The 22,892-nt window shown below is 54.8% G+C and overlaps 3 protein-coding genes across 14 annotated transcripts; all 3 read right to left on the bottom strand.

The window, feature by feature from the left end:
- Positions 1-276: 276 nt before the first annotated feature.
- On the bottom strand, positions 277-1,787 carry LAGE3 (L antigen family member 3). The gene is made up of 3 exons (XM_050775519.1): positions 1,253-1,787; positions 779-907; positions 277-557 (listed from the first exon to the last, which is right to left on the bottom strand). The coding sequence occupies exons 1-3, from the start codon at positions 1,438-1,440 to the stop codon at positions 443-445; spliced, it is 432 nt and encodes a 143-aa protein (XP_050631476.1). The 5' UTR covers positions 1,441-1,787; the 3' UTR covers positions 277-442.
- Positions 1,788-7,340: 5,553 nt separating this feature from the next.
- UBL4A (ubiquitin like 4A) lies at positions 7,341-10,240 on the bottom strand. The gene is made up of 4 exons (XM_050775511.1): positions 10,094-10,240; positions 9,785-9,890; positions 9,328-9,536; positions 7,341-9,209 (listed from the first exon to the last, which is right to left on the bottom strand). The coding sequence occupies exons 1-4, from the start codon at positions 10,139-10,141 to the stop codon at positions 9,099-9,101; spliced, it is 474 nt and encodes a 157-aa protein (XP_050631468.1). The 5' UTR covers positions 10,142-10,240; the 3' UTR covers positions 7,341-9,098.
- Positions 10,241-10,881: 641 nt separating this feature from the next.
- SLC10A3 (solute carrier family 10 member 3) lies at positions 10,882-14,506 on the bottom strand. 12 transcript variants are annotated; one of them, XM_050775457.1, is made up of 6 exons: positions 14,415-14,506; positions 14,134-14,185; positions 13,779-13,884; positions 13,192-13,338; positions 12,155-12,652; positions 10,882-12,067 (listed from the first exon to the last, which is right to left on the bottom strand). In XM_050775457.1, exons 5-6 carry the CDS (start codon positions 12,509-12,511, stop codon positions 11,078-11,080), a joined length of 1,347 nt encoding a protein of 448 aa, XP_050631414.1. In that variant the 5' UTR covers positions 12,512-12,652; positions 13,192-13,338; positions 13,779-13,884; positions 14,134-14,185; positions 14,415-14,506; the 3' UTR covers positions 10,882-11,077. The 12 variants fall into 12 exon arrangements, with proteins under 12 accessions (XP_050631414.1, XP_050631409.1, XP_050631412.1 ...); XM_050775452.1 differs by having other exon boundaries at positions 10,882-12,652; positions 13,779-13,812; XM_050775455.1 differs by having other exon boundaries at positions 10,882-12,652; positions 13,241-13,338.
- Between the last annotated feature and the right edge of the window lie 8,386 nt (positions 14,507-22,892).

Consider the following 22,892-nt stretch of genomic DNA (forward strand, 5'->3'; position numbering starts at 1 on the left):
ATCCCAGCACTTTGGGAGGCCGAGACGGGTGGATCACAAGGTCAGGAGATCAAGACCATCCTGGCTAACATGGTGAAACCCCGTCTCTACTAAAAAATACAAAAAACTAGCCGGGCGCGGTGGCGGGCGCCTGTAGTCCCAGCTACTCGGGAGGCTGAGGCAGGAGAATGGCGTGAACCCGGGAGGAGGAGCTTGCAGTGAGCTGAGATCCGGCCACTGCACTCCAGCCTGGGCGACAGAGCGAGACTCCGTCTCAAAAACAAAAAAAAAAAGAACCAGATAAAACAAAGGGCCCCTGAGCACCCAAAGGCCAGTACAAGCCGACCATAAGGCCCTCACAAGAAAGTAGCAACTGGGAATTCCTGCCCTAGGGAAGGATGGATGATGCACTGCCTAGGAGGAGAGGTAAAGTGAGACCTCGCCCCATTTTCCCAGGCCAGGCTTAGCGGGAAACTGGGGGCCCGAAGCGCTGCATGGTCCGCACCACCAGGGAAAGCTGGTCGAGAAAGTTGATGACGGAAATTCGGAGCAGGCGGCAGTCTTCAGCTTTCCAGCGGCTAAAAGGGGAAAAGAAAATCAAATTGGAGGTAGCAACTCCTGGTCCCTCGCTCTGCCCCTCAGGCACCCATTACAGCAAACCCTTGGGAGCCCTGTCATTACACAGCCCCTCAGGCAGAGACCAGCCCAGCGCACCTGGCGCTCCTTAGGGCTCATCCTTGGGTGTTCCCCATGTCTCCGTCGGCCGCCTACCCCAACCCCGGTCCCCTTCAGAACTTACATGGCCAGGATCCTGCCGCTCACTGTGAGCTCCTTCCCAACCACCCTTTGGTGGGGCTCGGCATCTGGAGCCAGGGACCCATGGGCGATTTCCGCCTCCAAGGGGGTTGGGAAAGGCACGCTGAGGGTGCTGGGAGTCATTCGGTTAAGGTGCCATCTGATACGACTTTGCCTATGTCTCAGGCCTTCTTGCTCCTCTGAAGCCCCGTCTCAGGTCACCCTGCCCAGCATCACCCGCTTCACTCCTTACCTCGCCCAGGCCACCGTTGGCAGAGCTTCTCTTCCTCCATTTCAATTTCTTCCCCTCCTCCAACCACCCCTGACCGTATACCCCAGCCCCTGGTCCCCCTGCTTCCCTTTCCGTCGGCCCCTGCCCCGCCCCGCCCCGCCCTCCTTTCTTTCTCCCCGAGTCCTGCCCTCGCCCCGCCGCAAGCAGCCCCCAGACCGTTCCTTGGCCTCCCCTCGGAAAGGACACAATATGTGCGGCCGCATTCCTGGCCCCCTGGCCGCAGACGCGGCGTCTCTGCCGGGACCTGGCGCGTGCGGTGGGGGAGCTCCACTGGCCGGAGCTGCAGCTGTGTCCGCGCCCCCGGGGCAGCTGTGGCCACCCTGGCCATCCCCGCCATCTGCGCCTCCGCCTGCGTCTGCCTCCGCCTCCCGCATGACCGCCGCCGCGCCGCTCCGACTCCACCCACGAAGCGCAGGCCCCACGCCCCGCCCTTTCTGTGGCTCCTTCCTGAAGCCCCTCCCCCTGCGCACGACTCCCTCCACACGCGCCTGCGCAGGTCCCTGGAGAGCCTGCCTGGCGCGTGGTCAGTTCCCGCCAAGCGGCCCTGCCTGGGGCCTTCTGAGACCCGGTCAGCGGTTGAGAGGCTGCGGTTTCCTCCAGAAACTCTGCCCCTTCGCTTGTAACTCGATCCCAGGGCGCTGGTGCAAACTGACCCACAATCGGTCAGGCCCCAGAAAGCCAGCCCTGACGGGGCTTTTGAAGACACCGTGGACGCCTAGCCCAGAGGCGCACCCCGCGAGGCTCCGCCCCTAACCGCACCTTGTGATCCTAGCGCGCCTGCGCTGGCAGGGCCTGCCGCCTCGGCCCTGGGGGCCCCAGTGAGGCCCTGGGGTGCCTGGACGCTTCCCGCCCTGTTTCTTACCTGGACCCAAGATCCGCAGGAGATGTGGCACAACATCCATGCTGCGATTCGCGGAGGGAGGGTGGCAGGGTCTGGTAACCCCCAAGGATACTGCTCGCCCTCGACCCCATTGCCCAACCAAGGAGGCTTCACCATGGATTGTGAAGCATTGGATTTGCATTTTACAGGAAGCGTTTTAGAGTGGGTGGGCTGTGCAGAGCGGGAACCTGTCAGCAGAAGGCCTGCACGGAGGCGAAAAATGACAGGGCCTTGAACGAAAGTACTGGCAGTGGGTCTAGGTCTAATATAACGTGAAAAATCAGACTGCACAACTCTTGAGTATGAAAATGCCAGTTTAGGCCAGGCAAAGTGGCTCCCGTCTGTAATCCCAGCACTTTGGGAGGCCAAGGGAGGAGGATCAGTTGAGCCCAGGAGTTCAAGACCAACATGGGCAACATAGTGAGACCCCATCTCTACAAAAAATACAAAAATAAATTTTAAAAATTAACTGGGCGCAGTGGAGCGTGCCTGTAGAACTAGCTTCTTGGAGGCTGAGGAGGGTTGATTGCTTGAGCCCAGGAGTTCGACACCAGCCTGGGCAACCCTGCCTCTACAAAAAATACAAAAATTACCTGGGTGTGATGGTGCACACCTGTGGTCCCAGCTACTAGGGAGGCTGAGATGGGAGGATAACCTGAGCCCGGGAGGCAGAGGCTACAGATAGCCGTGGTCGCCCCACTGTACTCCAGCCTGGCTGATAGAGCAAGACCCTGCCTCAAAAAATAAAAGAAAATGCCAACTTAGTCTCTTACAGTACATATGTAGAGAAATCCTAGAACAATACAGCAACATGTAAATCCTCATGATCTCTGCTAATAGTATGGTGGGTGATTTTAATTTCCTTTTTGTGTTTTCCCTCCAATTTTTCCAAAGTGGTCTTTTATGACATTTACAATACAAAAAAAAAACAAGTATTTAAAGTGACATCAGGCCAGGCACGGTGGCTCATGCCTGTAATCCCAGCACTTTGGGAGGCCGAGGCGGGTGGATCACTTGAAGTCAAGAGTTCAAGACCATCCTGGCCAACATGGTGAAACACCCGTCTCTACTAAAAATACAAAAATTTGCTGCATGTGGTGGTGCGTGCCTGTAGTCCCCGCTATTCGGGAGGCTGGGACAGGAGAATCACTTGAAACCGGGAGGTGGAGGTTGTGGTGAGCCAAGATCACACCACTGCACTCCAGCCTGGGCGACAGAGGGAGACTCTGTCTCAAAAAGAAAAATAATGCAAATAAAAAATGAATAAATGAAGTGACATAAAATTTCCAACAGTGTTTGTCATGTTTGGACAACCTATTTTCCTCCTTTGCAGTCATAAGGAAGGATTGAACACTGAACTATATCAGCAAATCCTGTTGGGTTTCCCTCTGAAATAAGTTCCACATCAGCCCACTTCTTGCTCTCCACTGCTAGTCTGCAGTGGAAGCCAGCATCTTTCCTTGACCGCCCTCAACAGCTTCCTGGCTGATTCTCTTTTACACTTTCCCCTCTACAACCTATTCACCACAGCGCAGAATGACTTTTTAATTCTAATTTAAATTGCATGGGGCTGGGCGCGGTGGCTCATGCCTGTAATCCCAGCACTTTGGGAGGCCAAGGCAGGCAGATCACTTGAGGTCAGAAGTTCCAGACCAGCCTGACCAACATGGTGAAACCCCATCTCTACTAAAAATACAAAACTTAGCTGGGTGTGGTGGTGCACGCCGGTAATCCCAGCTACTCAGGAGGCTGAGGCAGGAGGATCACTTGGACCCAGAAGGTGGAGGTTTCAGTGAGCTGAGATTGTGCCACTGCACTCTAGCCTGGGCAACAGAGTGAGACTCCCTCAAAAAAAAAAAAAAAAAAAAATGCATGGGATCACATCCCTGCTTAAAACCCTAAAATGATTTCCCTTTGCACTTGACTAAAGTCCAAACTCCTTGGTCTATCTTCTAAAAGTCCAGTGTGACCTAACTCCCAGCTCCTTCCCTTGCCTCTTACCCCACCTGCCTGCTCCCTCATTCTTTGTGGCCGCTGGGACCTTCTCTCTGCTTCCGACCAAGGGCAGCCTGACCCCAGCCCTTTGCACTTACTCTTCTATTTGTAAGACTGTCCCCAAACTTTCCCATGGGCTAGCTCCTCCTCGTCATCAGGACCTTGTCTCCAATGTCACCTCCAAGAGGCCTTCAGGATCACCAGTGTAACTCAGTACCCGCAGCCATTCTTCATCACATTTGCCCATTTCAATTTACTATATAGTATTTATTCTTTCCCTCCCTCCCTCCCTCCCTCCCTCCCTCCCTCCCTTCCTTCCTTCTTTCCTTTTTTTGAGACAGAGACTCACTCTGTTGCCCAGGCTGGAGTGCACCAGCGCGATTTCAGCTCACTGCAGCCTCCACCTCCTGAACTCAAGCGATTCTCCCACCTCAGCCTCCCGAGTAGCTGGGACTACAGGTGTGGTACAGCTGTGTGCCAGCACGCTCAGCTAATTTTTGTAATTTTTTTCTCCCCCACCCCTAATTTTTGTATCTTTTGGTAGAGGTGGGTTTTCACTATGTTACCTGTGCTGGTCTCCACCTCCTGGGCTCAAGTGATCTACCCGCTTCAGCCTCCCAAAGCGCTGAGATTAAGGCATGAGCTACCGTGCCCCACCACATAGTATTTCTACCCACCCCCCACCCCCCAAAAAAAGAATTGGCTTGGCCAGGTGTCTTGACTCAAGCCTGTCATCCCAGAACTTTTGGACGCTGAGGGAGGAGGATCACTTGAGGCCAGGAGTTCGAGATTAGCCTGAGCAACATAGTGAGACCCGGTCTCGACCAAAAAAAAAAAAAAAAATTATTAAATTTTAGCCAGGCCTAGCATGGTGGCTCACTCCTATAATCCCAGCACTTTGGGAGGCCAAGATGGATGGATGGATCACCTGAGGTCAGGAGTTTGAGACCAGCCTGGCCAACATGGTGAAACCCCATCTTTACTAAAAATACAAAAATTAGCCGGTTGTGGTGGCAGGAGCCTGTAATCCCAGGTATTCGGGAGGCTGAGACAGGAGAATCGCTTGAACCCAGGAGGCGGAGGTTGCGGTGAGCCCGGGTTGCGCCATTGTGCACTCCAGCCTGGGCAACAAGAGCAAAACTCTGTCTTTAAAAAAAAAAAAAAAAAAAAAAAAAAATTAGCCGGCTGTGACAGTATGTGCCTGTGGTCCCAGCTACTAGGGAGGCTGAGGCAGGAGGATTTCTTGAGCCCAGGAAGTCGAGGCTACAGTGAGCTATGATCTAGCCACTGCACTCTGCATAAGTAACAGAGTGAGACTCTATCTCAATCAAACAAACAAACGAAAAAGTCCATGATGTTCAGGAAATAAAGCAGAGATAAAGGAAAGGTTTTTATAGGGAAATGGCGAGTAATAGCTGTAGAAAAAACTATCAGAAAATTACCATTTTGCAACCGTTATTATCATTAATGTAATAATTAATTGTTATTAACTTAATAATTGATTCAGGATAGCCAGGTGCAGTGGCTCACGCCTGAAATTCCAGCACTTTGGGGGGCCAAGGCAAGTGAATTGCGAGGTCAGGAGTTTGAGATCAGCCTGGCCAACACACTGAAACCCCATCTCTACCAAAAGTACAAAAAAATTAGCCGGGTGTGGTGGCGTGCACCTGTAGTCTCAGCTACTCAGGAGGCTGAGGCGGGAGAATCTCTTGAACCCAGGAGGCAGAGATTGCAGTGACCCAAGACCACGCCATTGTACTCCAGCCTGAGTGACAGAGTGAGGCTCCGTCTCAAAAAAAAAAAAAAAAAAATTGCCGGGCACAGTGGCTCACGCCTGTAATCCCAGCACTTTGGGAGGCCGAGGCAGGCAGATCCTGAGATGAGGAGATCAAGACCATCCTGGCTAACATGGTGAAATCCTGTCTCTACTAAAAATACCAAAAAAAAAAAAAAAAAAATAGCTGAGCATGGTGTCGGGCACCTGTAGTCCCAGCTACTCGGGAAGCTGAGGCAGGAGAATGGCATGAACCTAGGAGGCGGAGCTTGCACTGCACTCCAGCCTGGGCGACAGAGCGAGACTCCGTCTCAAAAAAAAAATTTGATTCAGGCAAGGATTGTCACTGGATGGCAAAAGCATTAGCTGAAAGGTTGTTGGGGACAGGATATTCACAAAGTCTCAAAATATTACCCCAAATTACCTGTGAATCAGGAAGGGAAACTGCATCTTTACAGGGGAGAGATCTGGCAGCCGCCACCTGGGCCATGTGATCAAACAGCCTCCCCAGCAGTGGGGCAGCCTGACCCTGCCAGCCGCTAGATGCGGGGCTGGGGGTGAGTGTGGTCAGAGGAGGAAAGGATACAGTATCAGCTGCCTTGGATGCTTCCAAAAATATTCTTGCCTGATTACCTGTGGAGAATGGCTAGTTGGGAGAGGCAAAGATGGCCTCCTGCTCCCTCAGAAGCCTGGCTGAGTGGCATTGCCCTTCATCCAGGTGGGTCATGGAGAAAATGTGTGTGCTGAGGAGCTGGCCAGTGCTGGACGTGAGTGCCAAGAGGGAAAGGACTGCGTCGTCCAGTCTCAGGATTGCCAGCACTTGGGACACAGGGGGCACTCAGTGATGAGCAAGGTGTCTGCAGCAAAGTCAGGCGCTGTCTGGAAGACATGGGCTGGAGCTCAGGAGAGAGGCTGGGATGAGACATATACATGGGAGTGAAGCACAGAAATAGAAACAAAGCTAGATGAGCTCCCCCAAGAAGTGATAGAGAGAGAGCTGCTATCTCCTGATGTCATCGTAGTCACACTATGGCCGCAGGGTCAGAAACTGTCCCGAGACCCCTCCCTGAGGGGCAGGTGGTGGATCTCAGGGCCCTTCACCGGGCAGGGGGCAGTGGATGACTTGGCGCTACCTTTCAGGGCCGACAATTGGCTCAGAGGGGCACAGCACCTGCAGTAAACATTCTGACCCCCGTTAAAGGATCTCAGCATTGGGGGGCTGCACCCTGTGGCTGCTCCATCTTCATGCAGAGTCCCCAGTGTCCTCTAATGATCCCCCCACTTCCTGTCTCCCATCCCTGCAGTGTTTCCTCTCTCTGGTGCCTTCCCTAACCAAAGCCTCAGGAAATGCTTTCCCTGTGTGATCTTGATGCCTCCAGCCCTCTCCTCCACTACCTGTAAGGTGGCCCTGATATGACACATGCATTTCCCCTGTAGTGGACAGCTGCCATTTGCTGCCACCATTGAGGACATCCATTCATCCAGCCCTCCCCCAGAGCCTTCTGTCCCTTGCACAGCCCATGTGTGTCCAGGGAAGTGACCCCATGCCTAGCTCCAGGGAGCCAGCCCTGACGGATAATCACCCCCTACCCCGGCCAAAATGATTGGACGCACAATCCAGTTCCGACCAACAAGGGTGTTTATTTGCTGGAGGCATCTGAGACAGCAGAGGTGCTACAGAGAAGGTGCTGCTCTGGCAGTGAGGCAGTGAGGGAGGGATTCTGTGGAAGCTGCAGGCAGCCACCTTTTCATCCTTGGAGGTGGTGGCCTGGGATGTGGCAGACACAAACGCAGAGGGAGGCAGGAAGACACTGGAAGAATTGCTCCCCTGCTGCCAATGCCGATACCACTGGGCTTTTCACTTTCATAAGCCAAGAAATTTCCGTTACTGATTAAACAAATTGCCTTTATTGTTAAACCAATGATTGGATATCAGAAACAGCCTAGCTAATATAGCTCCTTTTGGATAAAAGTGGAAGTCTCACATTCACCTTTAATGTTATTTCATTTTCCAAAATCAATTTCCTGGCACCACGCAAACAAGAGCACTGGTAAATGTATCACCTGAGCTGCAGGCCGCCCATGCTCACAAGTGTGTCCCTGCCATAGGTGGCTTTGAAGCCATATACATGGCTCTCCAGCTCTCGTGGGGGGCCAGGGGCTTCTGTGTGCTCTTCAAAGCCTTCACCCATTGGGCCTCTGTCCATCTTTCCAGCCCGGGGACCCAATATTTGCCCCATCAGGCCCAGGCAGGAGGGCCTCCAGCACGTGCAGCCCCGACCACACTGTGAGCGGCTCACTTGGCAAGGGTGGAGGGCCCAGAGTGGCGTCCTCCTGCTGTGGCTTCCTTCTAGCCTCTACCACCCCTGGGGGCCTCCAAGGAGCACAGGGCCCAGCGGAGAAGGAACCGGAACCCAGCCCACGTTTCTGTCCCCACCCCGGCGCCCCAAGGTTTCCTCTCAGGCAACAAGGCGCGGCTGCACACAGGTGGCTGATGTGTTCATGCTCCACAGGGAGGCGAGTGCTGGGGACGAGGACAAAGGCCTATGCCCAGTCCCAGTTCTGACATTGCCTTGCTGAGTCACCCATCAGCCCTAATGCTTCCTGGAGGAGACAAGCAGACAGGGTGCCCAGAGAGGAGCTGTGTCACTAAGGGCCAGGACACCCCATCTCTGGGTCACACTTGGCCACTGCTTCGCTTTCGGCTTCAGTTTGTTTACTGAACAGAAGGGAGGGGGGCACTGTGAGACGAAGGACACTGACTCAGGTCGGGGAGTGGCCCTCACTGTATAAAGTCCGTGGCTGGGGACCAAAGTGGCACTGAGACTCCCCCGAAGTCACATCACAGAGCTGGGGTGACTTGCTGACTCCCTGGCCCCAACCTGCTTTTTCATTTGTCGAAAGCACACTGGCTGCAGCAGCTGGTGGGGGTGTGCTGGTTCCAGGGCTGGCTGTCACTTGGCCTCCTGCAGAGGTAAGCTGAAGGCTATGTTGGACCCGCCAGAGGTCAGGTGACAGCTGCTTTCCCTTTCAGGATTGGGAAGGAGTCACCTGAGGGTATATTCTCAGTGGGCTAAACATGACATGCCAGAGCCCAGCTCTCCAAGCAGCCCCTTCCTCCTTCTCACACCAAGGCACTTTCAGAAGCCGCTGGATTCCGACTGGGGCTCCGCCACTTCACCGCCAGTGCCTCTGCTGTGCTGGCTCACCTCTTCTGAGGGTGTGGAAGCAAACCCAGGTCAAGCTGTGAGGAGTGCCTAGCACGTGGCCAGAGCCAGGTACATGCCAGCTATTATTATGAGCCCAACTGCAACAGGTGAACACACTTAGTGCGACATGCTGCTGTGGCCTGGCACTGGGCACCTCCCCATGCTCCGAGAATGCTATTTGGAGAAGCCTTTCTCCATCGTCTCAGTCACTTCAGGGTGCAGGAAGCGGCTGGCCAACCGTTCGATGTCGTCCAGCGTCAGGCGGCTCAGGGACCTCTCGTAATCCTGGGGAGAGAAGGGCAGGAAGATTCAGGGGCTGCCAGTGGGGAGCCATACACTGCAACAGAGGTAGGGGCTGGGAGGAACTGGGCCTGGAGAGGATACCCAGGGTTACCCTTCTCACCCTCTGTAGCTGTTCCAGGACCCTGCTGGCATCTGCCGCACTGAAGTGGCGGGCCAAGACTTTGGAGATTAGCTGCCAGACATGCGGGGGTGGGGAGTCGGCCAGCCTCTGGGCCTCGCCTTCTTCTAGTAGCACCTTCTGCAGGGGTTTGACCACTAGGTTGAGCTTGGAGTTGGGCCCGATGCTATAATCCGAGAGTCGTTTCCCATCTGCCAAAGACAGATCGATGGGTTCCTCCTCCTCCGCCGCCGTGGGGGTGGCCCGGGACGCAAGACCGCCTCGGGCGGCTGGAGCGGAGCGCTGCGGCATCCGGCAGTGAGGCATGCGGCCGCCTCCCTTGCGGTCATGTGGCGCTTGGCGCCGGCACCCCAACCCGTTACACGGCTGCCGGCCTCGGCCCGCGCACCCCAGTCCCGCTTCCTGCGGGGCTCCCTGGGCGTCTCCTCTCCCTGGGTACCTGCCAGGGCCTTGCCCTTGAAAAGCAGCCGTTGCTGGCGCACGGGGACGTTCAGCTTCTCGGAGACCAGCTGCTTCAGCGTGGACACCAGCTCGTCCTCCGGCACCTGGCCGCGCGGAGGGTGGGAGGCAAGGGTTGAGGTCGCGGTCCCCAGGCGGCGAAGCCCACGCGTCCGCTCCCGAGGGCAGCTCTCCCGGCTCCCAGTCCCCGGCCCGGCCGCCCCGTGCCCGCCCTTGGCCCTGCTGGTCACCCTGCCAGAAGCCGGCGAGAGAGCGCGCCGGACCCGGCCGCCCGGCCCGGGGACCCTACCTGCAGGCTGCACTCCCGGCCCTGCAGCGCCTTCACCGTCAGCTGCATGGCGGTCGCGACGGCGTCCACTCGGGCCGGCGCGCACCCCAACCACCCCCCGCCGCGCGCCGCCGCCCCGGGCGCGCGCTGGAACCGCCCGCCGCCGCCGGAAGCAGCGAGAGGGGCGCGCCCGCCGCCCGCGCTTCCCGGCCCCGCCCTCCTGCCTCGTCCACGCCCCGGCCCCGCCCCCCGGCCCAGTTGCACCCCGGGAGGAGTGCCCCTGGGGTCCCGCCTAGCACACGCGCAGCGACCGCCCTGGCCGGCGGACCCCTCCCAAAGCAACAGCGCCGGGGAGTTGGGAGCAGGAACTAGTCGGGCCAGGTTGGCGTCATCTGGGAGCTAGGGAATGGAGAAGGAAGGACCAGAAGGTACGCTCGCCCCCGCAGACTGCCTGGACCACCCCACGCGCCGTTACTGCTGGCGGAACCTGGCCCTGCATACCCACAGACGGCCCCCCCCCCCCCCCCCCCCCCCGGCTCCCTGCCTGGTGGCTTTCTGGCTCCTCCTTTCTGGTCTGGCTGCGAAACACCCCACTGAGCTTGAGAGGGGGTAGGGGGGCCAGCCTCTGCCCTCATCCTCCCACCTCTCCTACAGTGGGGACACGCCCCGGGAGGGCTGATAGAGAAAGCCTATGCAGGGGTCACCGTGTCACCCAAGCTGGCCCTCCACCCTGGTCCACACCTACCCAGCACACTCTTTCTACCCCCACGCCCAGGCCCCAAAGGGCAAAGATTAGAAGGGACCCAAGCTTGCTTCTCTGTTTTATTGAAATATATTTTCTGGGCAGCGCCCACCTACCTAACTCAGCATGGCCTCTGTGGCACTGAAAGCTGGAGAATAAAAAATCAGTAAAAAAAATAAGCCTGGATTTTTCTGAGTGCATAGTGCATGAGAACTTTGGTGGAGTGTGGGGGCTGGGGCTGATGAAAGCTTGACCCAGAGGCCTCAGGAAACTGGGAACAGGCTACTGTAGATGCAGTGGCCAATGACCAAGGCCAGCATCTCGGAGGTGCCGCTCAGCGCCACAATGAAGGGGGCCTGGGAGGCATAGTCAGCTTGAAGGCGGCGGAGGGATAGCTGCAGCATGGCCAAGGCCAGCAGGCTGTTCTGCACCCCTACCTCAATGCTGACCGTCCGCCGCTGGGCCACAGGCAGCTTCAGACATGTGGCCAGGCAGTAGCCCACCAACAGGCCAACCAGGGGCACTGTGATACCCACCAGTACGATGGGTAGCCGGACGCCTGCCAGGATGAAGACCCCCATGCGATAGGCCAGGAAAAGGCCGCCCAGGAGGAGCACAAAGCTGAAGGGCTTGATGACCTGCAGCAGCAGCTGGGAGAACTTGGGGAGCTTGGACTTGATCAGCACGCCCACTGCTATGGGGATGGCGATGAACAGCAGGGTGCCCAGGATTTTGGAGATGGGCACGTGGAGTGTTTCATGGATGCTGAGCAGGTGGCTGTAGATGGCTGAAGACAGAGGCAAGAAACCAGTGGCAGCCACCGTAGAGATGAAAGTCATGGAGATGGCCAGGGTGACGTCCCCTCCAAGAAGGAGGCTGAAGAGGTAGCTCCCTCCGCCGCCAGGCGATGAGCAGGTAATGATGAGGCCCAGAGCCAGGGCCTTGGGCAGCATGAAGACTTTGGCCATGAGGAAGGCGTACAAGGGCATGACCAGAAACTGGCCCAGGAGGCCCAGCAGCATGGGCTGGGGGCTCTGCATGAGCCCCTTCAGAACCTCGAGTTCCACTTTGCACCCAAACGAACACTTGTTGACAAAGATAAGAGGCAGGAGCAGGTAGAGTATTGGGTTTTCCGAGAAGTGGGCCAGGTCGGTGCTGAGGGGGGCGGGGCTGTCTTCAGCAGGTGAGACCTTGATGCAGAAGTCCCTCCGCTCCTCGATCAGTGTGGGCGGGGCCTCACGGGCGTCCAGGAGCTGGATGTGGAGTGGGGCCAGCCCAGCCAGGCCTGAGTGGATGCTCACCACAAAGCCACCCCCACCTCCCCAGGTTATGGCACTCACGTTCTTGATGGTCAGCACCTCTGTGTCCAGGGATGTAACCCTGAGCATGGGGCTGGGCACCGTCCTGTTGGCTTGGCCTGGGTACTGGCTGGAGATCACAATGATGCCCTCACTCTCCTCAGGAAACTCAAACTCCATCACAGAGCCATCTCCAATGCTCAAGTAGCGGCCCCCCGTCAGCGGCACAGTGTGACCCCCAGCAGTGCTGAGGCTGCTGCTGGCTGTCCCTCGGGCCCCCCACGGCAGGCTGATGAGCAGCAGGGCAGCTCTGAGCATGCCTAAGGGACCTGTGCCACCATCCTCGCCTCCCACACCAGGCCACTGCTGAGAGCTGCCCCTGCCCTGCATTAACACCATGGCTCTTCCTGGAGGGCGGATGCGTGCCCAGGCCCTCTGTGGCTTAGGAGAACATCCCCACTGGTGCTGTTGGGTTGTCCTGAGAAGGATTCATGGGTGGGTCCCAGTCCTGTGCTGCCTTCCTTGATGGCAGGGCTCTCCCTGAGGAGGTAAGGGACACAGAGAGGCAGCTGGTGAGGGCGTGCAGTCAAGAACCCAGGAGCATGGGGATCTGGAAACCCGCTGCTAAGAGTAAAACTCAGCAGGGACCCTTGCCCCACACTCAGGAATGGAGAGGCAATGCCTAGTGCTGGCCCTTGAGTGCCGTTTGGCTGTGGCTCCCTGGCCTGCTCTACCTGCCCCTACAGTGACTCGATGAGGGTCCTGCTGGGAAGCAGGTCCTCCCTCTCCAGGGAAGTTGCCAGAATGGGCAGCAGGAATGGATCAGACAGAGCCACATGTCTACTGGGGGGCTTTCTTCTCCTTTTGTCAGAGCTCCCACTGGTCCCAGACTTTGAGACTCCCAGAGCCACTGTGATATATCTGAGAGGCTGTGCTCAGAGTCCAGGGCTCCCCTCCATGCTCACATGCGCCCCTACCAGAGCCTCAAAATCCCAATGGAACTATGAGTGTTTCTAGGGACCAGCAGCACCTCCTTCCATTTCTCAATTTGGGCAGTGACCACTGTAGTGTCACATCACCTGCTAGAACTGGGGCAACCAGGCTGGAGACGCAACAGCTTTACATCACCCCTGTCAGTTGCCTCATGCACTGTTGTGTCCCGGTCCTAGAAGAGGACTGCCTCTGTAGATCCTATCACTTTGGCACTGGCCTCCCGTCATCTGAGACTGGGGTGAAAGGCAGAAGTAGGGAGCAGAGGCCGGGCGCGGTGGCTCAAGCCTGTAATCCCAGCACTTTGGGAGGCCGAGACGGGCGGATCACGAGGTCAGGAGATCGAGACCATCCTGGCTAACACGGTGAAACCCCATCTCTACTAAAAAATACAAAAAATTAGCCGGGCGAGGTGGCGGGCGCCTGTAGTCCCAGCTACTCAGGAGGCTGAGGCAGGAGAATGGCGTAAACCCGGGAGGTGGAGCTTGCAGTGAGCTGAGATCCGGCCACTGCACCCCAGCCTGGGCGACAGAGCAAGACTCCGTCTCAAAAAAAAAAAAAAAAAAGAAGTAGGGAGCAGAGGTTAGGTTAAGCCAAAAGTTCATCCCGGCGAGCCTCCCCTATCCCTAGCTTAGGATGACATGGTCTCTGCTGGCTTGAAGTTCGGGTCACTTACCCTGGAGGCCTTGGTCCAGCCATGTGTCTTATCTCTGAAGAGGGAGGCAGGAAAACCAGTGGGGTAGGAGAAGCAAAGTAGAGGAGCTAAGATGAAGGCACCAGGGCTGAAGCCACCAGGGTGATACGAACCAGTCAGAAGGGGAAGGCTAGGGGCCATTCACCCCATGCCCCATCCCTCCAGTAGGGCTGGTGACTCTGACTCACTCTAAGAGGGGTTTGGCCCAGATCCCACACCATTTCTGCTTGAGGGGCCGACAGAGTTTGAGCAGATGCACCCCCAAGTCAGGGGAGGGAGTCCCGGCCCTTCCACACCGGCCAGGTGTTCGGGGTAACTGGCAAGGGCTCCTCCGTACCTGGGAGTCCGGAAGTTGTCGGACGGGTCGTTAGCAGAGCTCTGGCGCGGACCTGGGAGGGAGGAAAGGAAGGGCACGCCGCCGTCCCACAGGCGGCGACCCGCTCGGGCCGTCTCGGGGTCTGGGGGAGCACCTTACGACATTCCTGGGCCCCGCGGCCCCGCCAGGCCTCGCGAACGAGCGGCGGCGGCCCTTCCCTGCCAGGCCCGACCGGGCGCCCGAGTGGGCGATCGCGGAGCGGGGTCGGGGCCAGAGGCCGCCTCCCTTCCGGAGGCTCTCACCTGCCACAGCCACGGCGCAGCTCAGCTGCAGCGTCTGCCTGGCCAGCAGACGCCCGCGAGCTCGGCCCGTCAGGGCCCCGCCCCACCGAGGCCCCGCCCTTCCCCGCCCAGCGCGTCAGGGCCCCACCCCTCCCTCAGCGTCCCGCTCAACTCCAGCGGCTCGCTGGGTTCCGACCGGTTGTGACGTCTCTGGGAATGATGCACCCGCGCGGGCGCGGGCGCGGTGCGGGTAAGCCGGTCGGCGCCCGGCGCTGCCTGGACCAATCGCTTGGCAGCGCATCTGAACTTGTTGTGATTGCTAGGGCGACCCGCTCTGGGAGGGAGCCCCAGGCATTCCCGATTACGCTGCGACCTCTAAAGGCAGTGGGACAGAGGGTTAGCCGTTAGCAGGGCTGGGGCGCCCGTGGGCTGCCGCTAGGGCTGTGAGCCCGGGGTTAGGGTTTTGGCCACGTTGCCGCTCAGGGTGCCCAGCCCTGGGGCCTCAGGGCTGAGTTTGACCGACCTGGACGCCGGCTTCTGTGCGGAGTTCCTCCTTTCGTTCAAGCATTGACCGAGCGCCTTTTTCTATTTATCTTCTGACACTGAGTCTCGCTCTGTCGCCCAGGCTGGAGTGCAGTGGCACGATCTCGGCTCGCTGCAACCTCCGCCTCCCGGGTTCAAGCCATTCTCCTCCCTAAGCCTCCCGCATAGCTGAGATTACAGGCGCCCGCCCCCGCGCCCGGCTAATTTTTGTATTTTTGGTGGAGACGGGCTTTCACCATGTTGGCCAGGTTGGTCTCGAACTCCCGACCTCGTGAGCCGTCCGCCTCGGCTTCCCAAAGTTCTGGGATTACAGGCGTGAGCCACTGCGCCCGGCGAGGGCCAATTTCTATATCGTGGAACATTAAGTGAACTTGTCTGCCTTTCCAAACTTTGGCGCCACTAGCAAGGTGCGGAGGCTTCGTGGTAAAGGAATAGAAGGCAGAAGGTTGGGGACAAATATGATGGGAACGTGTAGAAAGAGTGTCGGAAGACAGTACAGAGGTGCAGAGCGAAGGGGGATCATATGTTCCCAAAGCTTGTTGGGGCAACTGGAATCAATCTGCACACTTCAACCTCTTGTCAAGACTGATGGAGTCGGAGGTATTTGCCGCAGGTAGGTGCACAAGACACATGGTTGCAGATGTGAAAAAAAAACAAAAACAAAAAACTGAACAAAACCACCCATGTCTCTAATGTTTCTTTTTTTTTTTTTTTTTTTTTTTTTTTAGACGGAGTCTCGCTCAGTCGCCCAGGCTGGGGTGCAGTGGCCAGATCTCAGCTCACTGCAAGCTCCGCCTCCCGGGTTCATGCCGTTCTCCCGCCTCAGCCTCCCGTGTAGCTGGGACTACAGGCGCCGCCACCTCGCCCGGCTAGTTTTTTTGTATTTTTTAGTAGAGACGGGGTTTCACCGTGTTAGCCAGGATGGTCTCGATCTCCTGACCTCATGATCCGCCCGTCTCGGCCTCCCAAAGTGCTGGGATTACAGGCGTGAGCCACCGCGCCCGGCCGTCTCTAATGTTTCAAATAAATAATATACATTTGATTTTATTATTTATTTATTTATTTATTTTTGAGACAGGGTCTCGCTCTGTCGCCTAGGCTGGAGTGCAGTGGCCTAAGCTTGGCTCACTGCAACCTCCACCTCCCGGATCCAAGCGATTCTCCTGCCTCAGCCTCCTGAGTAGCTGAGAGGTACAGGCATGCGCCACTACCACCCGGCTAATTTTTATATTTTTTAGTAGAGACAGGGTTTGCCATGTTGGCCAGGCTGGTCTCGAATTCCTGACCTCAAACTATCCACCGGCCTCAGCCTCCCTAAGTGCTGGGATTACAGGCATGAGCCACTGCGCCCAGCCAAATAATATACTTTAAATTAATTTATTGATATTTAAATTTATTTTAAAAGTTTATTTATTTATTTATTTAGAGACAGGGTCTCACTCTGTTACCCAGGTGCGGTGGCTCACGCGTGTAATCCCAGCATTTTGGGAGGCTGAGGCGGGTGGATCACAAGGTCAGGAGATCGAGACCATCCTGGATAACACGGTGAGACCCCGCCTCCACTAAAAATACAAACAAATTAGCCGGGCGTGGTGGTGTGCGCCTGTATTCCCAGCTACTTGGGAGGCTGAGGCAGGACAATCTCTTGAACCCGGGGTGGGGCGGAGGTTGCAGTGAGCTGAGATCATGCCACTGCACTCCAGCCTGGGTGACAGAGCAAGACTCCATCTCAAAAAAAAAAAAAGTTTTTTGTGTGTGTTTTACAAAGTTCAAGTTAGTATGTGCACATAATATGAGCAAATATACATATGCTGAAAGTTCTTATAAGGGTTTGATGTGTGGATGATCAAAAACATTTGCAACCATAACTCTCAGCCATTCTTTAGCCTCCAGGGATCTGTAAGGCAGAAGTGATTTGTGTGTTTGTACTTGGTGTTCTGGAAAGGTTGTTCTGTCCCTTTCAAATGGGGTTGAAGGCTCCTGATGGAAGTAGACAGTATTTAGACTAGAACAGGTGAGAGGGCTTGACTTGGCACATGCTGGGGCTGAAGACTGCAATATGGAAAAGGGCAGTAAGGGTAGGGACTGTCTAAGGATGGGGTAAAATTGGCCAGAGGGAGAAAGGAGTCAGCTGGAAAACCCAAAGAAGGAAAACCAAAAAGTTGTGTCCTTTTTGAAGGAAATGTGAATTTTTGTATTCTACTTGCCTGTGCTCTTGGGCCTACCTGACGCTGTCAGTGAAACTCACCTGGAACTAACCACTTGGCAGCCGCCAATTCTTGTTTTTGCCAGAGGTCAAGGAGAGCAAATGCAGTCAGAAGACTGCTGTCTGTTATTGTCAATCACTTCAGCCTTCCCTGAAAAGCCCAAGTGGGCAGGTGGAATATCTGACATGAAGAATTGGTGGCTTTGTCTGCAGGAAAAGGGAATAGCTAAATTAAAGGCAAGAGAATGTTCCTAGTTGGTTTAGGGAATCAGTAGTTTACCCCAGGACTCGGTGGCTCACGCCTGTAATCCCAGCACTTTGGGAGGCCGAGGCAGGTGGATCACTTGAGCTCAGGAGTTCAAGAGCAGCCGGGGCAACATGGCAAAACCCCTTCTCTACAAAAAATACAAAAATTATCCTGGCGTGGTGGCATGCGCCTGTAGTCCCAGCTACTCGGGAGGCTGATGTGGGAGGGTCACTTGAACCCGGGGAGATGGAGGCTGCAGTGAGCTGGGATCACGCCACTGCACTTCAGCCTGGGCAACAAAGTGAGACCTTGTCTCAAAATACCCTAGAAGAGAAGGAGGAAGAGGTGAGGATATCTAGTGCCCAAAGAGAAGTCATTTGGACTGAAAAAACAGATGGAACAAATGATAGCAACAACTCTTGAGGCAGGGACCTCCAGAAACAGTTTTTTTTGTTTGTTTTTTGTTTTTTGTTTTGAGACAGAGTCTCACTCTGTTGCCCAGACTGGAGTGCAGTGGCACAATCTTGGGTCACTGCAACCTCTGCCTCCCGGGTTCAAGTGATTCTCCTACCTCAGCCTCCCGAGTAGCTGGGATTACAGCCAGCTAATTTGTGTATTTTTAGTAGAGATGGGGTTTCACCATGTTGGCCAGGCTGGTCTCAAACTCCTGACCTCGTGATCCGCCCGCCTCAGCCTCCCAAAGTGCTGGGATTACAGGCATGAGCCACCGTGCCTGGCCCAGAAACGGTATTTGATAAATAAGGAGGCCAGGCGAGGTGGCTCATACCTGTAATCCCAGCATTTTGGGAGGCCGAGGGGGGAAGATTGCTTGACCCCAGGAGTTTGAGACCAGCCTGGGCATCATGGGAAGATCCTATTTCTACATAAACAGATTAAAAAATATTTTAAAAGGCATGGAAGGCATATGCTAGTGTAAGTATGAGGTACATTGAGTATCCACAGGGAAGTATAATGACACCTGTCACTTTTGCCTGCCGGGCATCAGGTTGCAGCACCTTAGTTTTCTTTGGGGGAACCACCTGTCCTCCACTCTCAGTATGCATGGTTTGCATGTGGATGGCCCCAGCGCTGGGCCCTGGAGTGGGCACATAAGCAGGTGCAGCCAGCCAGCCACTCAGACTGATGCAAACATAATGCCATAATCCAATCTGGACCAATGAGGGTTAGTCCCCAGGGACTTGTACTGAAGTGTTGGGAATGCCATCCTACGCCACAGAGAGGGAGACTAAAAGAAAATGATATTTGGAATGGGTATTGCAATGGGAATGTGTGTGCTGTAGTAAACTGTGTATATTCAGGGAGGTGAAGGGAGAAAAAGGTTTTTGTGGTTGTTTTTTGTTTGTTTGTTTTTAAGGCAGGGTCTCACTCTGTTGCCCAGGGTGGAGTGCAGTGGTGTGATACTGGCTAATTGCAGCCTTCACCTCCTAGACTCAGGTGACCCTTCCACTTCCGCTCCCTCAAGTAGCTGGGACTACAGGCATGTGCCACCATGCCTGGCTAATTTTTTTGTATTTTTTGTAGAGGTGGGGTTTAACCATGTTGCCTTACACTGGTCCCGAACTCCTGTGCTCAAGCAATTCTCCTGTCTCAGCCTTCCAAAGTGCTGGGATTACAAGCATGAGCCGTGGCAGCAGGCGGACAGAGGTGTTTTTGTTTGTTTATTTGTTTTTCAGATGGAGTTTGGCTCTTGTTGCCCAGGCTGGAGTGCAATGGCGCGATCTCGGCTCACTGCAATCTCCACCTCCCGGGTTCAAGCGATTCTCTTGCCTCAGCCTCCCGAATAGCTGGGATGACAAGCATGGGCCACCATGCCCAGCTGATTTTGTATTTTTAGTAGAGACGGGGTTTCACTATGTTGGTCAGACTGGTCTTGAACTCCCAACCTCAGGTGATCTGCCCTCCTCAGCCTCCCAAAGTGCTGGGATTACAGGTGTGAACCACCGTGCCTGGCCAACAAAGGTTTTTAAAGAAAAAATGAGAATTACATAATTGTTTTCAGGTAATTATCCTTGGCTACAAGGATTAATAACAAAGGTGGCATCAGTCCAAGTTTGGACAGGCAGTTGCTGGGTAGATGTCCTCACAGAAGTATTCTCTCTGTGTCAGGTGATGATAGCCATTGTACGGGGTTATAGTTTTTGCAGAGTCTCATGATGGGTTTTGCTGTCAGGTATCACGCATGAGAACCTTCTCTTCATGGCCTTCCCCAGCTCCGGTTTTCAGGTTTTTTTTTTTTTAAGGTAGGGTCTCGCTATGTGACCCTGGCTGGAAGTGCAGTGGCTTTTCATGGAGCGATCCTACTACTGATCAGCATGGGAGTGTTTACTTGCTCTGTTTCTGAGCTGGCCCAGTTCACCCTTCCTTAGGAAACCTGGTGGTCTCCTGCTCCCAGGAAGTTACCATATTGATGCTGAGTTTAGTGAAGACACCAGATCAGAATAGCATACCACAGCCCAGAAATCCTGTGCTCAAGTGATCCTCCTGCCTCAGCCTCCCCAGTAGCTAGGAATACAGGTGTGTACTACCATGCCTGGCTAACTAAAAAAAAAAAAAATTTGTAGAGACAGGGTCTCCCTATGTTGCTCAGGCTCATCTCGAACGCCTAGGCTCAAGGGATCCTCCCACGACAGCCTCCCAAAGTGCTAGATTACAGGGGCGAGCCACCGCACCTGGCCTAGCATGGAAGTTTTAACCTGTTCCATTTCCAGCCTGGGCTGGTTCATTCCTCCCTAGACAACCTAGTGGTCCTCCACTCCCAGGATACTGATGCTGAGCTTTTTTTTTTTTTTTTTGAGACGGAGTCTCGCTCTGTCACCCAGGCTGGAGTGCAGTGGCCGGATCTCAGCTCACTGCAAGCTCCGCCTCCCGGGTTCACGCCATTCTCCTGCCTCAGCCTCCCGAGTAGCTGGGACTACAGGCGTCCGCCACCTCGCCCGGCTAGTTTTTTGTATTTTTTAGTAGAGACGGGGTTTCACCATGTTAACCAGGATGGTCTCGATCTCCTGACCTCGTGATCCGCCCGTCTCGGCCTCCCAAAGTGCTGGGATTACAGGCTTGAGCCACCGCGCCCGGCCTGAATTTTTTTTTTTTTTTTTTTTTTTTTTTTTTCAGATGCAGTTTCACTCCTGTTGCCTAGACTGGAGTGCAATGGTGCAACCTTGGCTCACTGCAACCTCCACATCCGAGGTTCAAGCGATTCTCCTGCCTCAGCCTCCTGAATAGCTAGGATCACAGGCATGTGCCACCACACCCGGCTAATTTTTGTGTTTTTAGTAGAGACAGGGTTTTACCATGTTGGCCAGGCTGGTCTCAAACTCCCGACTTCAGATGATCTGCCCACCTCAGTCTCCCAAAGTGCTGGGATTACAGGTGTGAGCCACTGTGCGCGGCCTGTTTTTTTTTTTTTTTTTTTTTGAGACAAGGTCTTGCTCTGTCACCCTGGCTGGAGTGCAGTGGCACAGTCATGGCTTACTGCAGCCTCAACCTCCTGGACTGCAGCAATCTGCCTGCCTCAACCTCCATAAGTGCTGGGATTACAGACATGAGCTACCAAGCCTAGTACCATAGAATCTAAACCATCTCTAGATTATTTATCATGCTTAATACAATACAAATGCTATGCAAATAGCTATTACACTGTATTGTTTCTTGTTTTTTGATAGGATCTCACTCTGTTGCCCAGGCTGAAGTGCAGTGGTGTGATCTTGGCTCATGACATCCTTGATCTCCTGGGCTCAAGTGATCCTCTTGTCTCAGCCTCTCAAGTAGCTGGGACTACAGATGCGTGTCACCATGTCTGGCTAATTTTCTTTATTTATTTTGTAGAGATGGGGTCTCGCAATTTTACCCAGGCTGGTCTCGAATGCTTGGGCTCAAATGACCTGCCCACCTTGGCCTCCCGAAGTGCTGGGTTATAGGGCATGAGCCACTGTGAGAGCCTACACTGTATTTTTTTTTTCTTTCTTGAGATGAAGTTTTGCTTTTGTTGCCCAGGCTGGAGCGCAATGGCATGATCTTGGCTCACTGTAACCTCTGCCTCCTGGGTTCAAGTGATTCTCCTGCCTCAGCCTCCTGAATAGCTGGGATTACTGCCACCACGCTTGGCTAATTTTTTTTTTTTTTTTTTTGAGACAGAGTCGCGCTCTGTCGCCCAGGCTGGAGTGCAGTGACGCGATCTCGGCTCACTGCAAGCTCTGCCTCCTGGGTTCACGCCATTCTCCCACCTCAGCCTCCTGAGTAGCTGGGACTACAGGCTCCCGCCACCACGCCTGGCTAATTTTTTGTATTTTTTAGTAGAGACAGGGTTTCACCATGTTAGCCAGGATGGTCTCGATCTCCTAACCTTGTGATCTGCCCGCCTTGGCCTCCCAAAGTGCTGGGATTACAGGCGTGAGGCACTGCGCCCGGCCACTGTATTGTTTTTTACTTGTACTATTTTTTATTCTTGTATTTTTATTTTTTTCAAATATTTCCAATCTGTGGTTGGTTGAATCTGTGGACATGGAACCCCCATGGATATGAAGGGCTGACTGTATGCTAGTCTGTCTTCTGGAGATGTTTGCAATTTTCCATAGCAAATCTAAAGAGTGAAGTATGTATGATCCTGCAGTGGATCCATCATTGCACATTTTTGTCCAAACCCATTGAATGTCCAACAGCAGAGTGAAGCCTCATGTGAGTACCAATGCTGGTTCATTGACAGCAACAGATGGGACGCTGGAGGCTGGCAGGGGGCACACAGGAACTCTGACCTTTCCACTCAGTTTTGCTGTGAACCTAAAATGGTTCTAAGAAAGAACATTTACAAAAAAAAAAAAAAAAAAAAAGGGAATACATGTAGAAAGTTCCTGATACAGAGACAGGACTAGGTGTTGGCTGTGTGATCTTTTCAGTCCTGGAATCACCATCATTTCCTGCCTGGTGAGTCTCTCTTCCAAGGCACCCCTGTGCCTCCAACCCCACATGTGCCTGCTCCGGAAGCACTTTTGTCTTCTGAGGCTCTGTCTGAGCTCTACACTCTTCCTGGGGTCGGCTCTTAAGTCCATCGCCCCTAATGTGGCCCTGTCAAGGACACCACAGTGCCTCCCATCTAGGAACTGCCTTCTCTCCTTTCGCTGAACTCAGACTGCTTCTGGGCCTCTGGATTTTATTCCAGCAAAATTGCTTCTAACTTGCTGGCTCTCGCTCAGCGAAGGGAGGTATTAACTGTAACCTGCGAGACACGCGAAAAGCCCAAGTGACTCGACCCCTCAAACCCTGACTTCAAAGGCAGTTAAAGTCTGTGGGCGACACGTGCTCTTGGATGATGATGGGGGTGTGGCGGGGGGGCCTGGGCTGGTGTTAATCCCTGTCCCTGTCCCTACAGGCCTGCACTGGGTCAGAGGGAGTTGAGTTTCCTGCAGCCCCTGAATGTGGAATCATGTCTCCCAGACAAAGCCATGGTGGCACTACCTGGGGCCGCTCTGATCACTGCTTGAGTCAC

This window comes from Macaca thibetana, chromosome X (assembly GCF_024542745.1).
Source record: "Macaca thibetana thibetana isolate TM-01 chromosome X, ASM2454274v1, whole genome shotgun sequence".
In the NCBI taxonomy this organism is placed as follows: Eukaryota; Metazoa; Chordata; class Mammalia; order Primates; family Cercopithecidae; genus Macaca; species Macaca thibetana.

What these genes read in the sequence shown, in the direction of transcription:
- SLC10A3 (XM_050775450.1), bottom strand. Translation starts at nt 12,511, where the DNA reads ATGGTGTTAATGCAGGGCAGGGGCAGCTCTCAGCAGTGGCCTGGTGTG.
- LAGE3 (XM_050775519.1), bottom strand. Translation starts at nt 1,440, where the DNA reads ATGCGGGAGGCGGAGGCAGACGCAGGCGGAGGCGCAGATGGCGGGGAT. An exon ending in GGAATGCGGCCGCACATATT is followed by an intron (nt 908 to 1,252) that starts GTGTCCTTTCCG and finishes AATGACTCCCAG; the next exon opens with CACCCTCAGCGTGCCTTTCC. An exon ending in AGCGGCAGGATCCTGGCCAT is followed by an intron (nt 558 to 778) that starts GTAAGTTCTGAA and finishes TTCCCCTTTTAG; the next exon opens with CCGCTGGAAAGCTGAAGACT.
- UBL4A (XM_050775511.1), bottom strand. Translation starts at nt 10,141, where the DNA reads ATGCAGCTGACGGTGAAGGCGCTGCAGGGCCGGGAGTGCAGCCTGCAG. An exon ending in GCCGGGAGTGCAGCCTGCAG is followed by an intron (nt 9,891 to 10,093) that starts GTAGGGTCCCCG and finishes CCGCGCGGCCAG; the next exon opens with GTGCCGGAGGACGAGCTGGT. An exon ending in TCCTGGAACAGCTACAGAGG is followed by an intron (nt 9,210 to 9,327) that starts GTGAGAAGGGTA and finishes TTCTCTCCCCAG; the next exon opens with GATTACGAGAGGTCCCTGAG.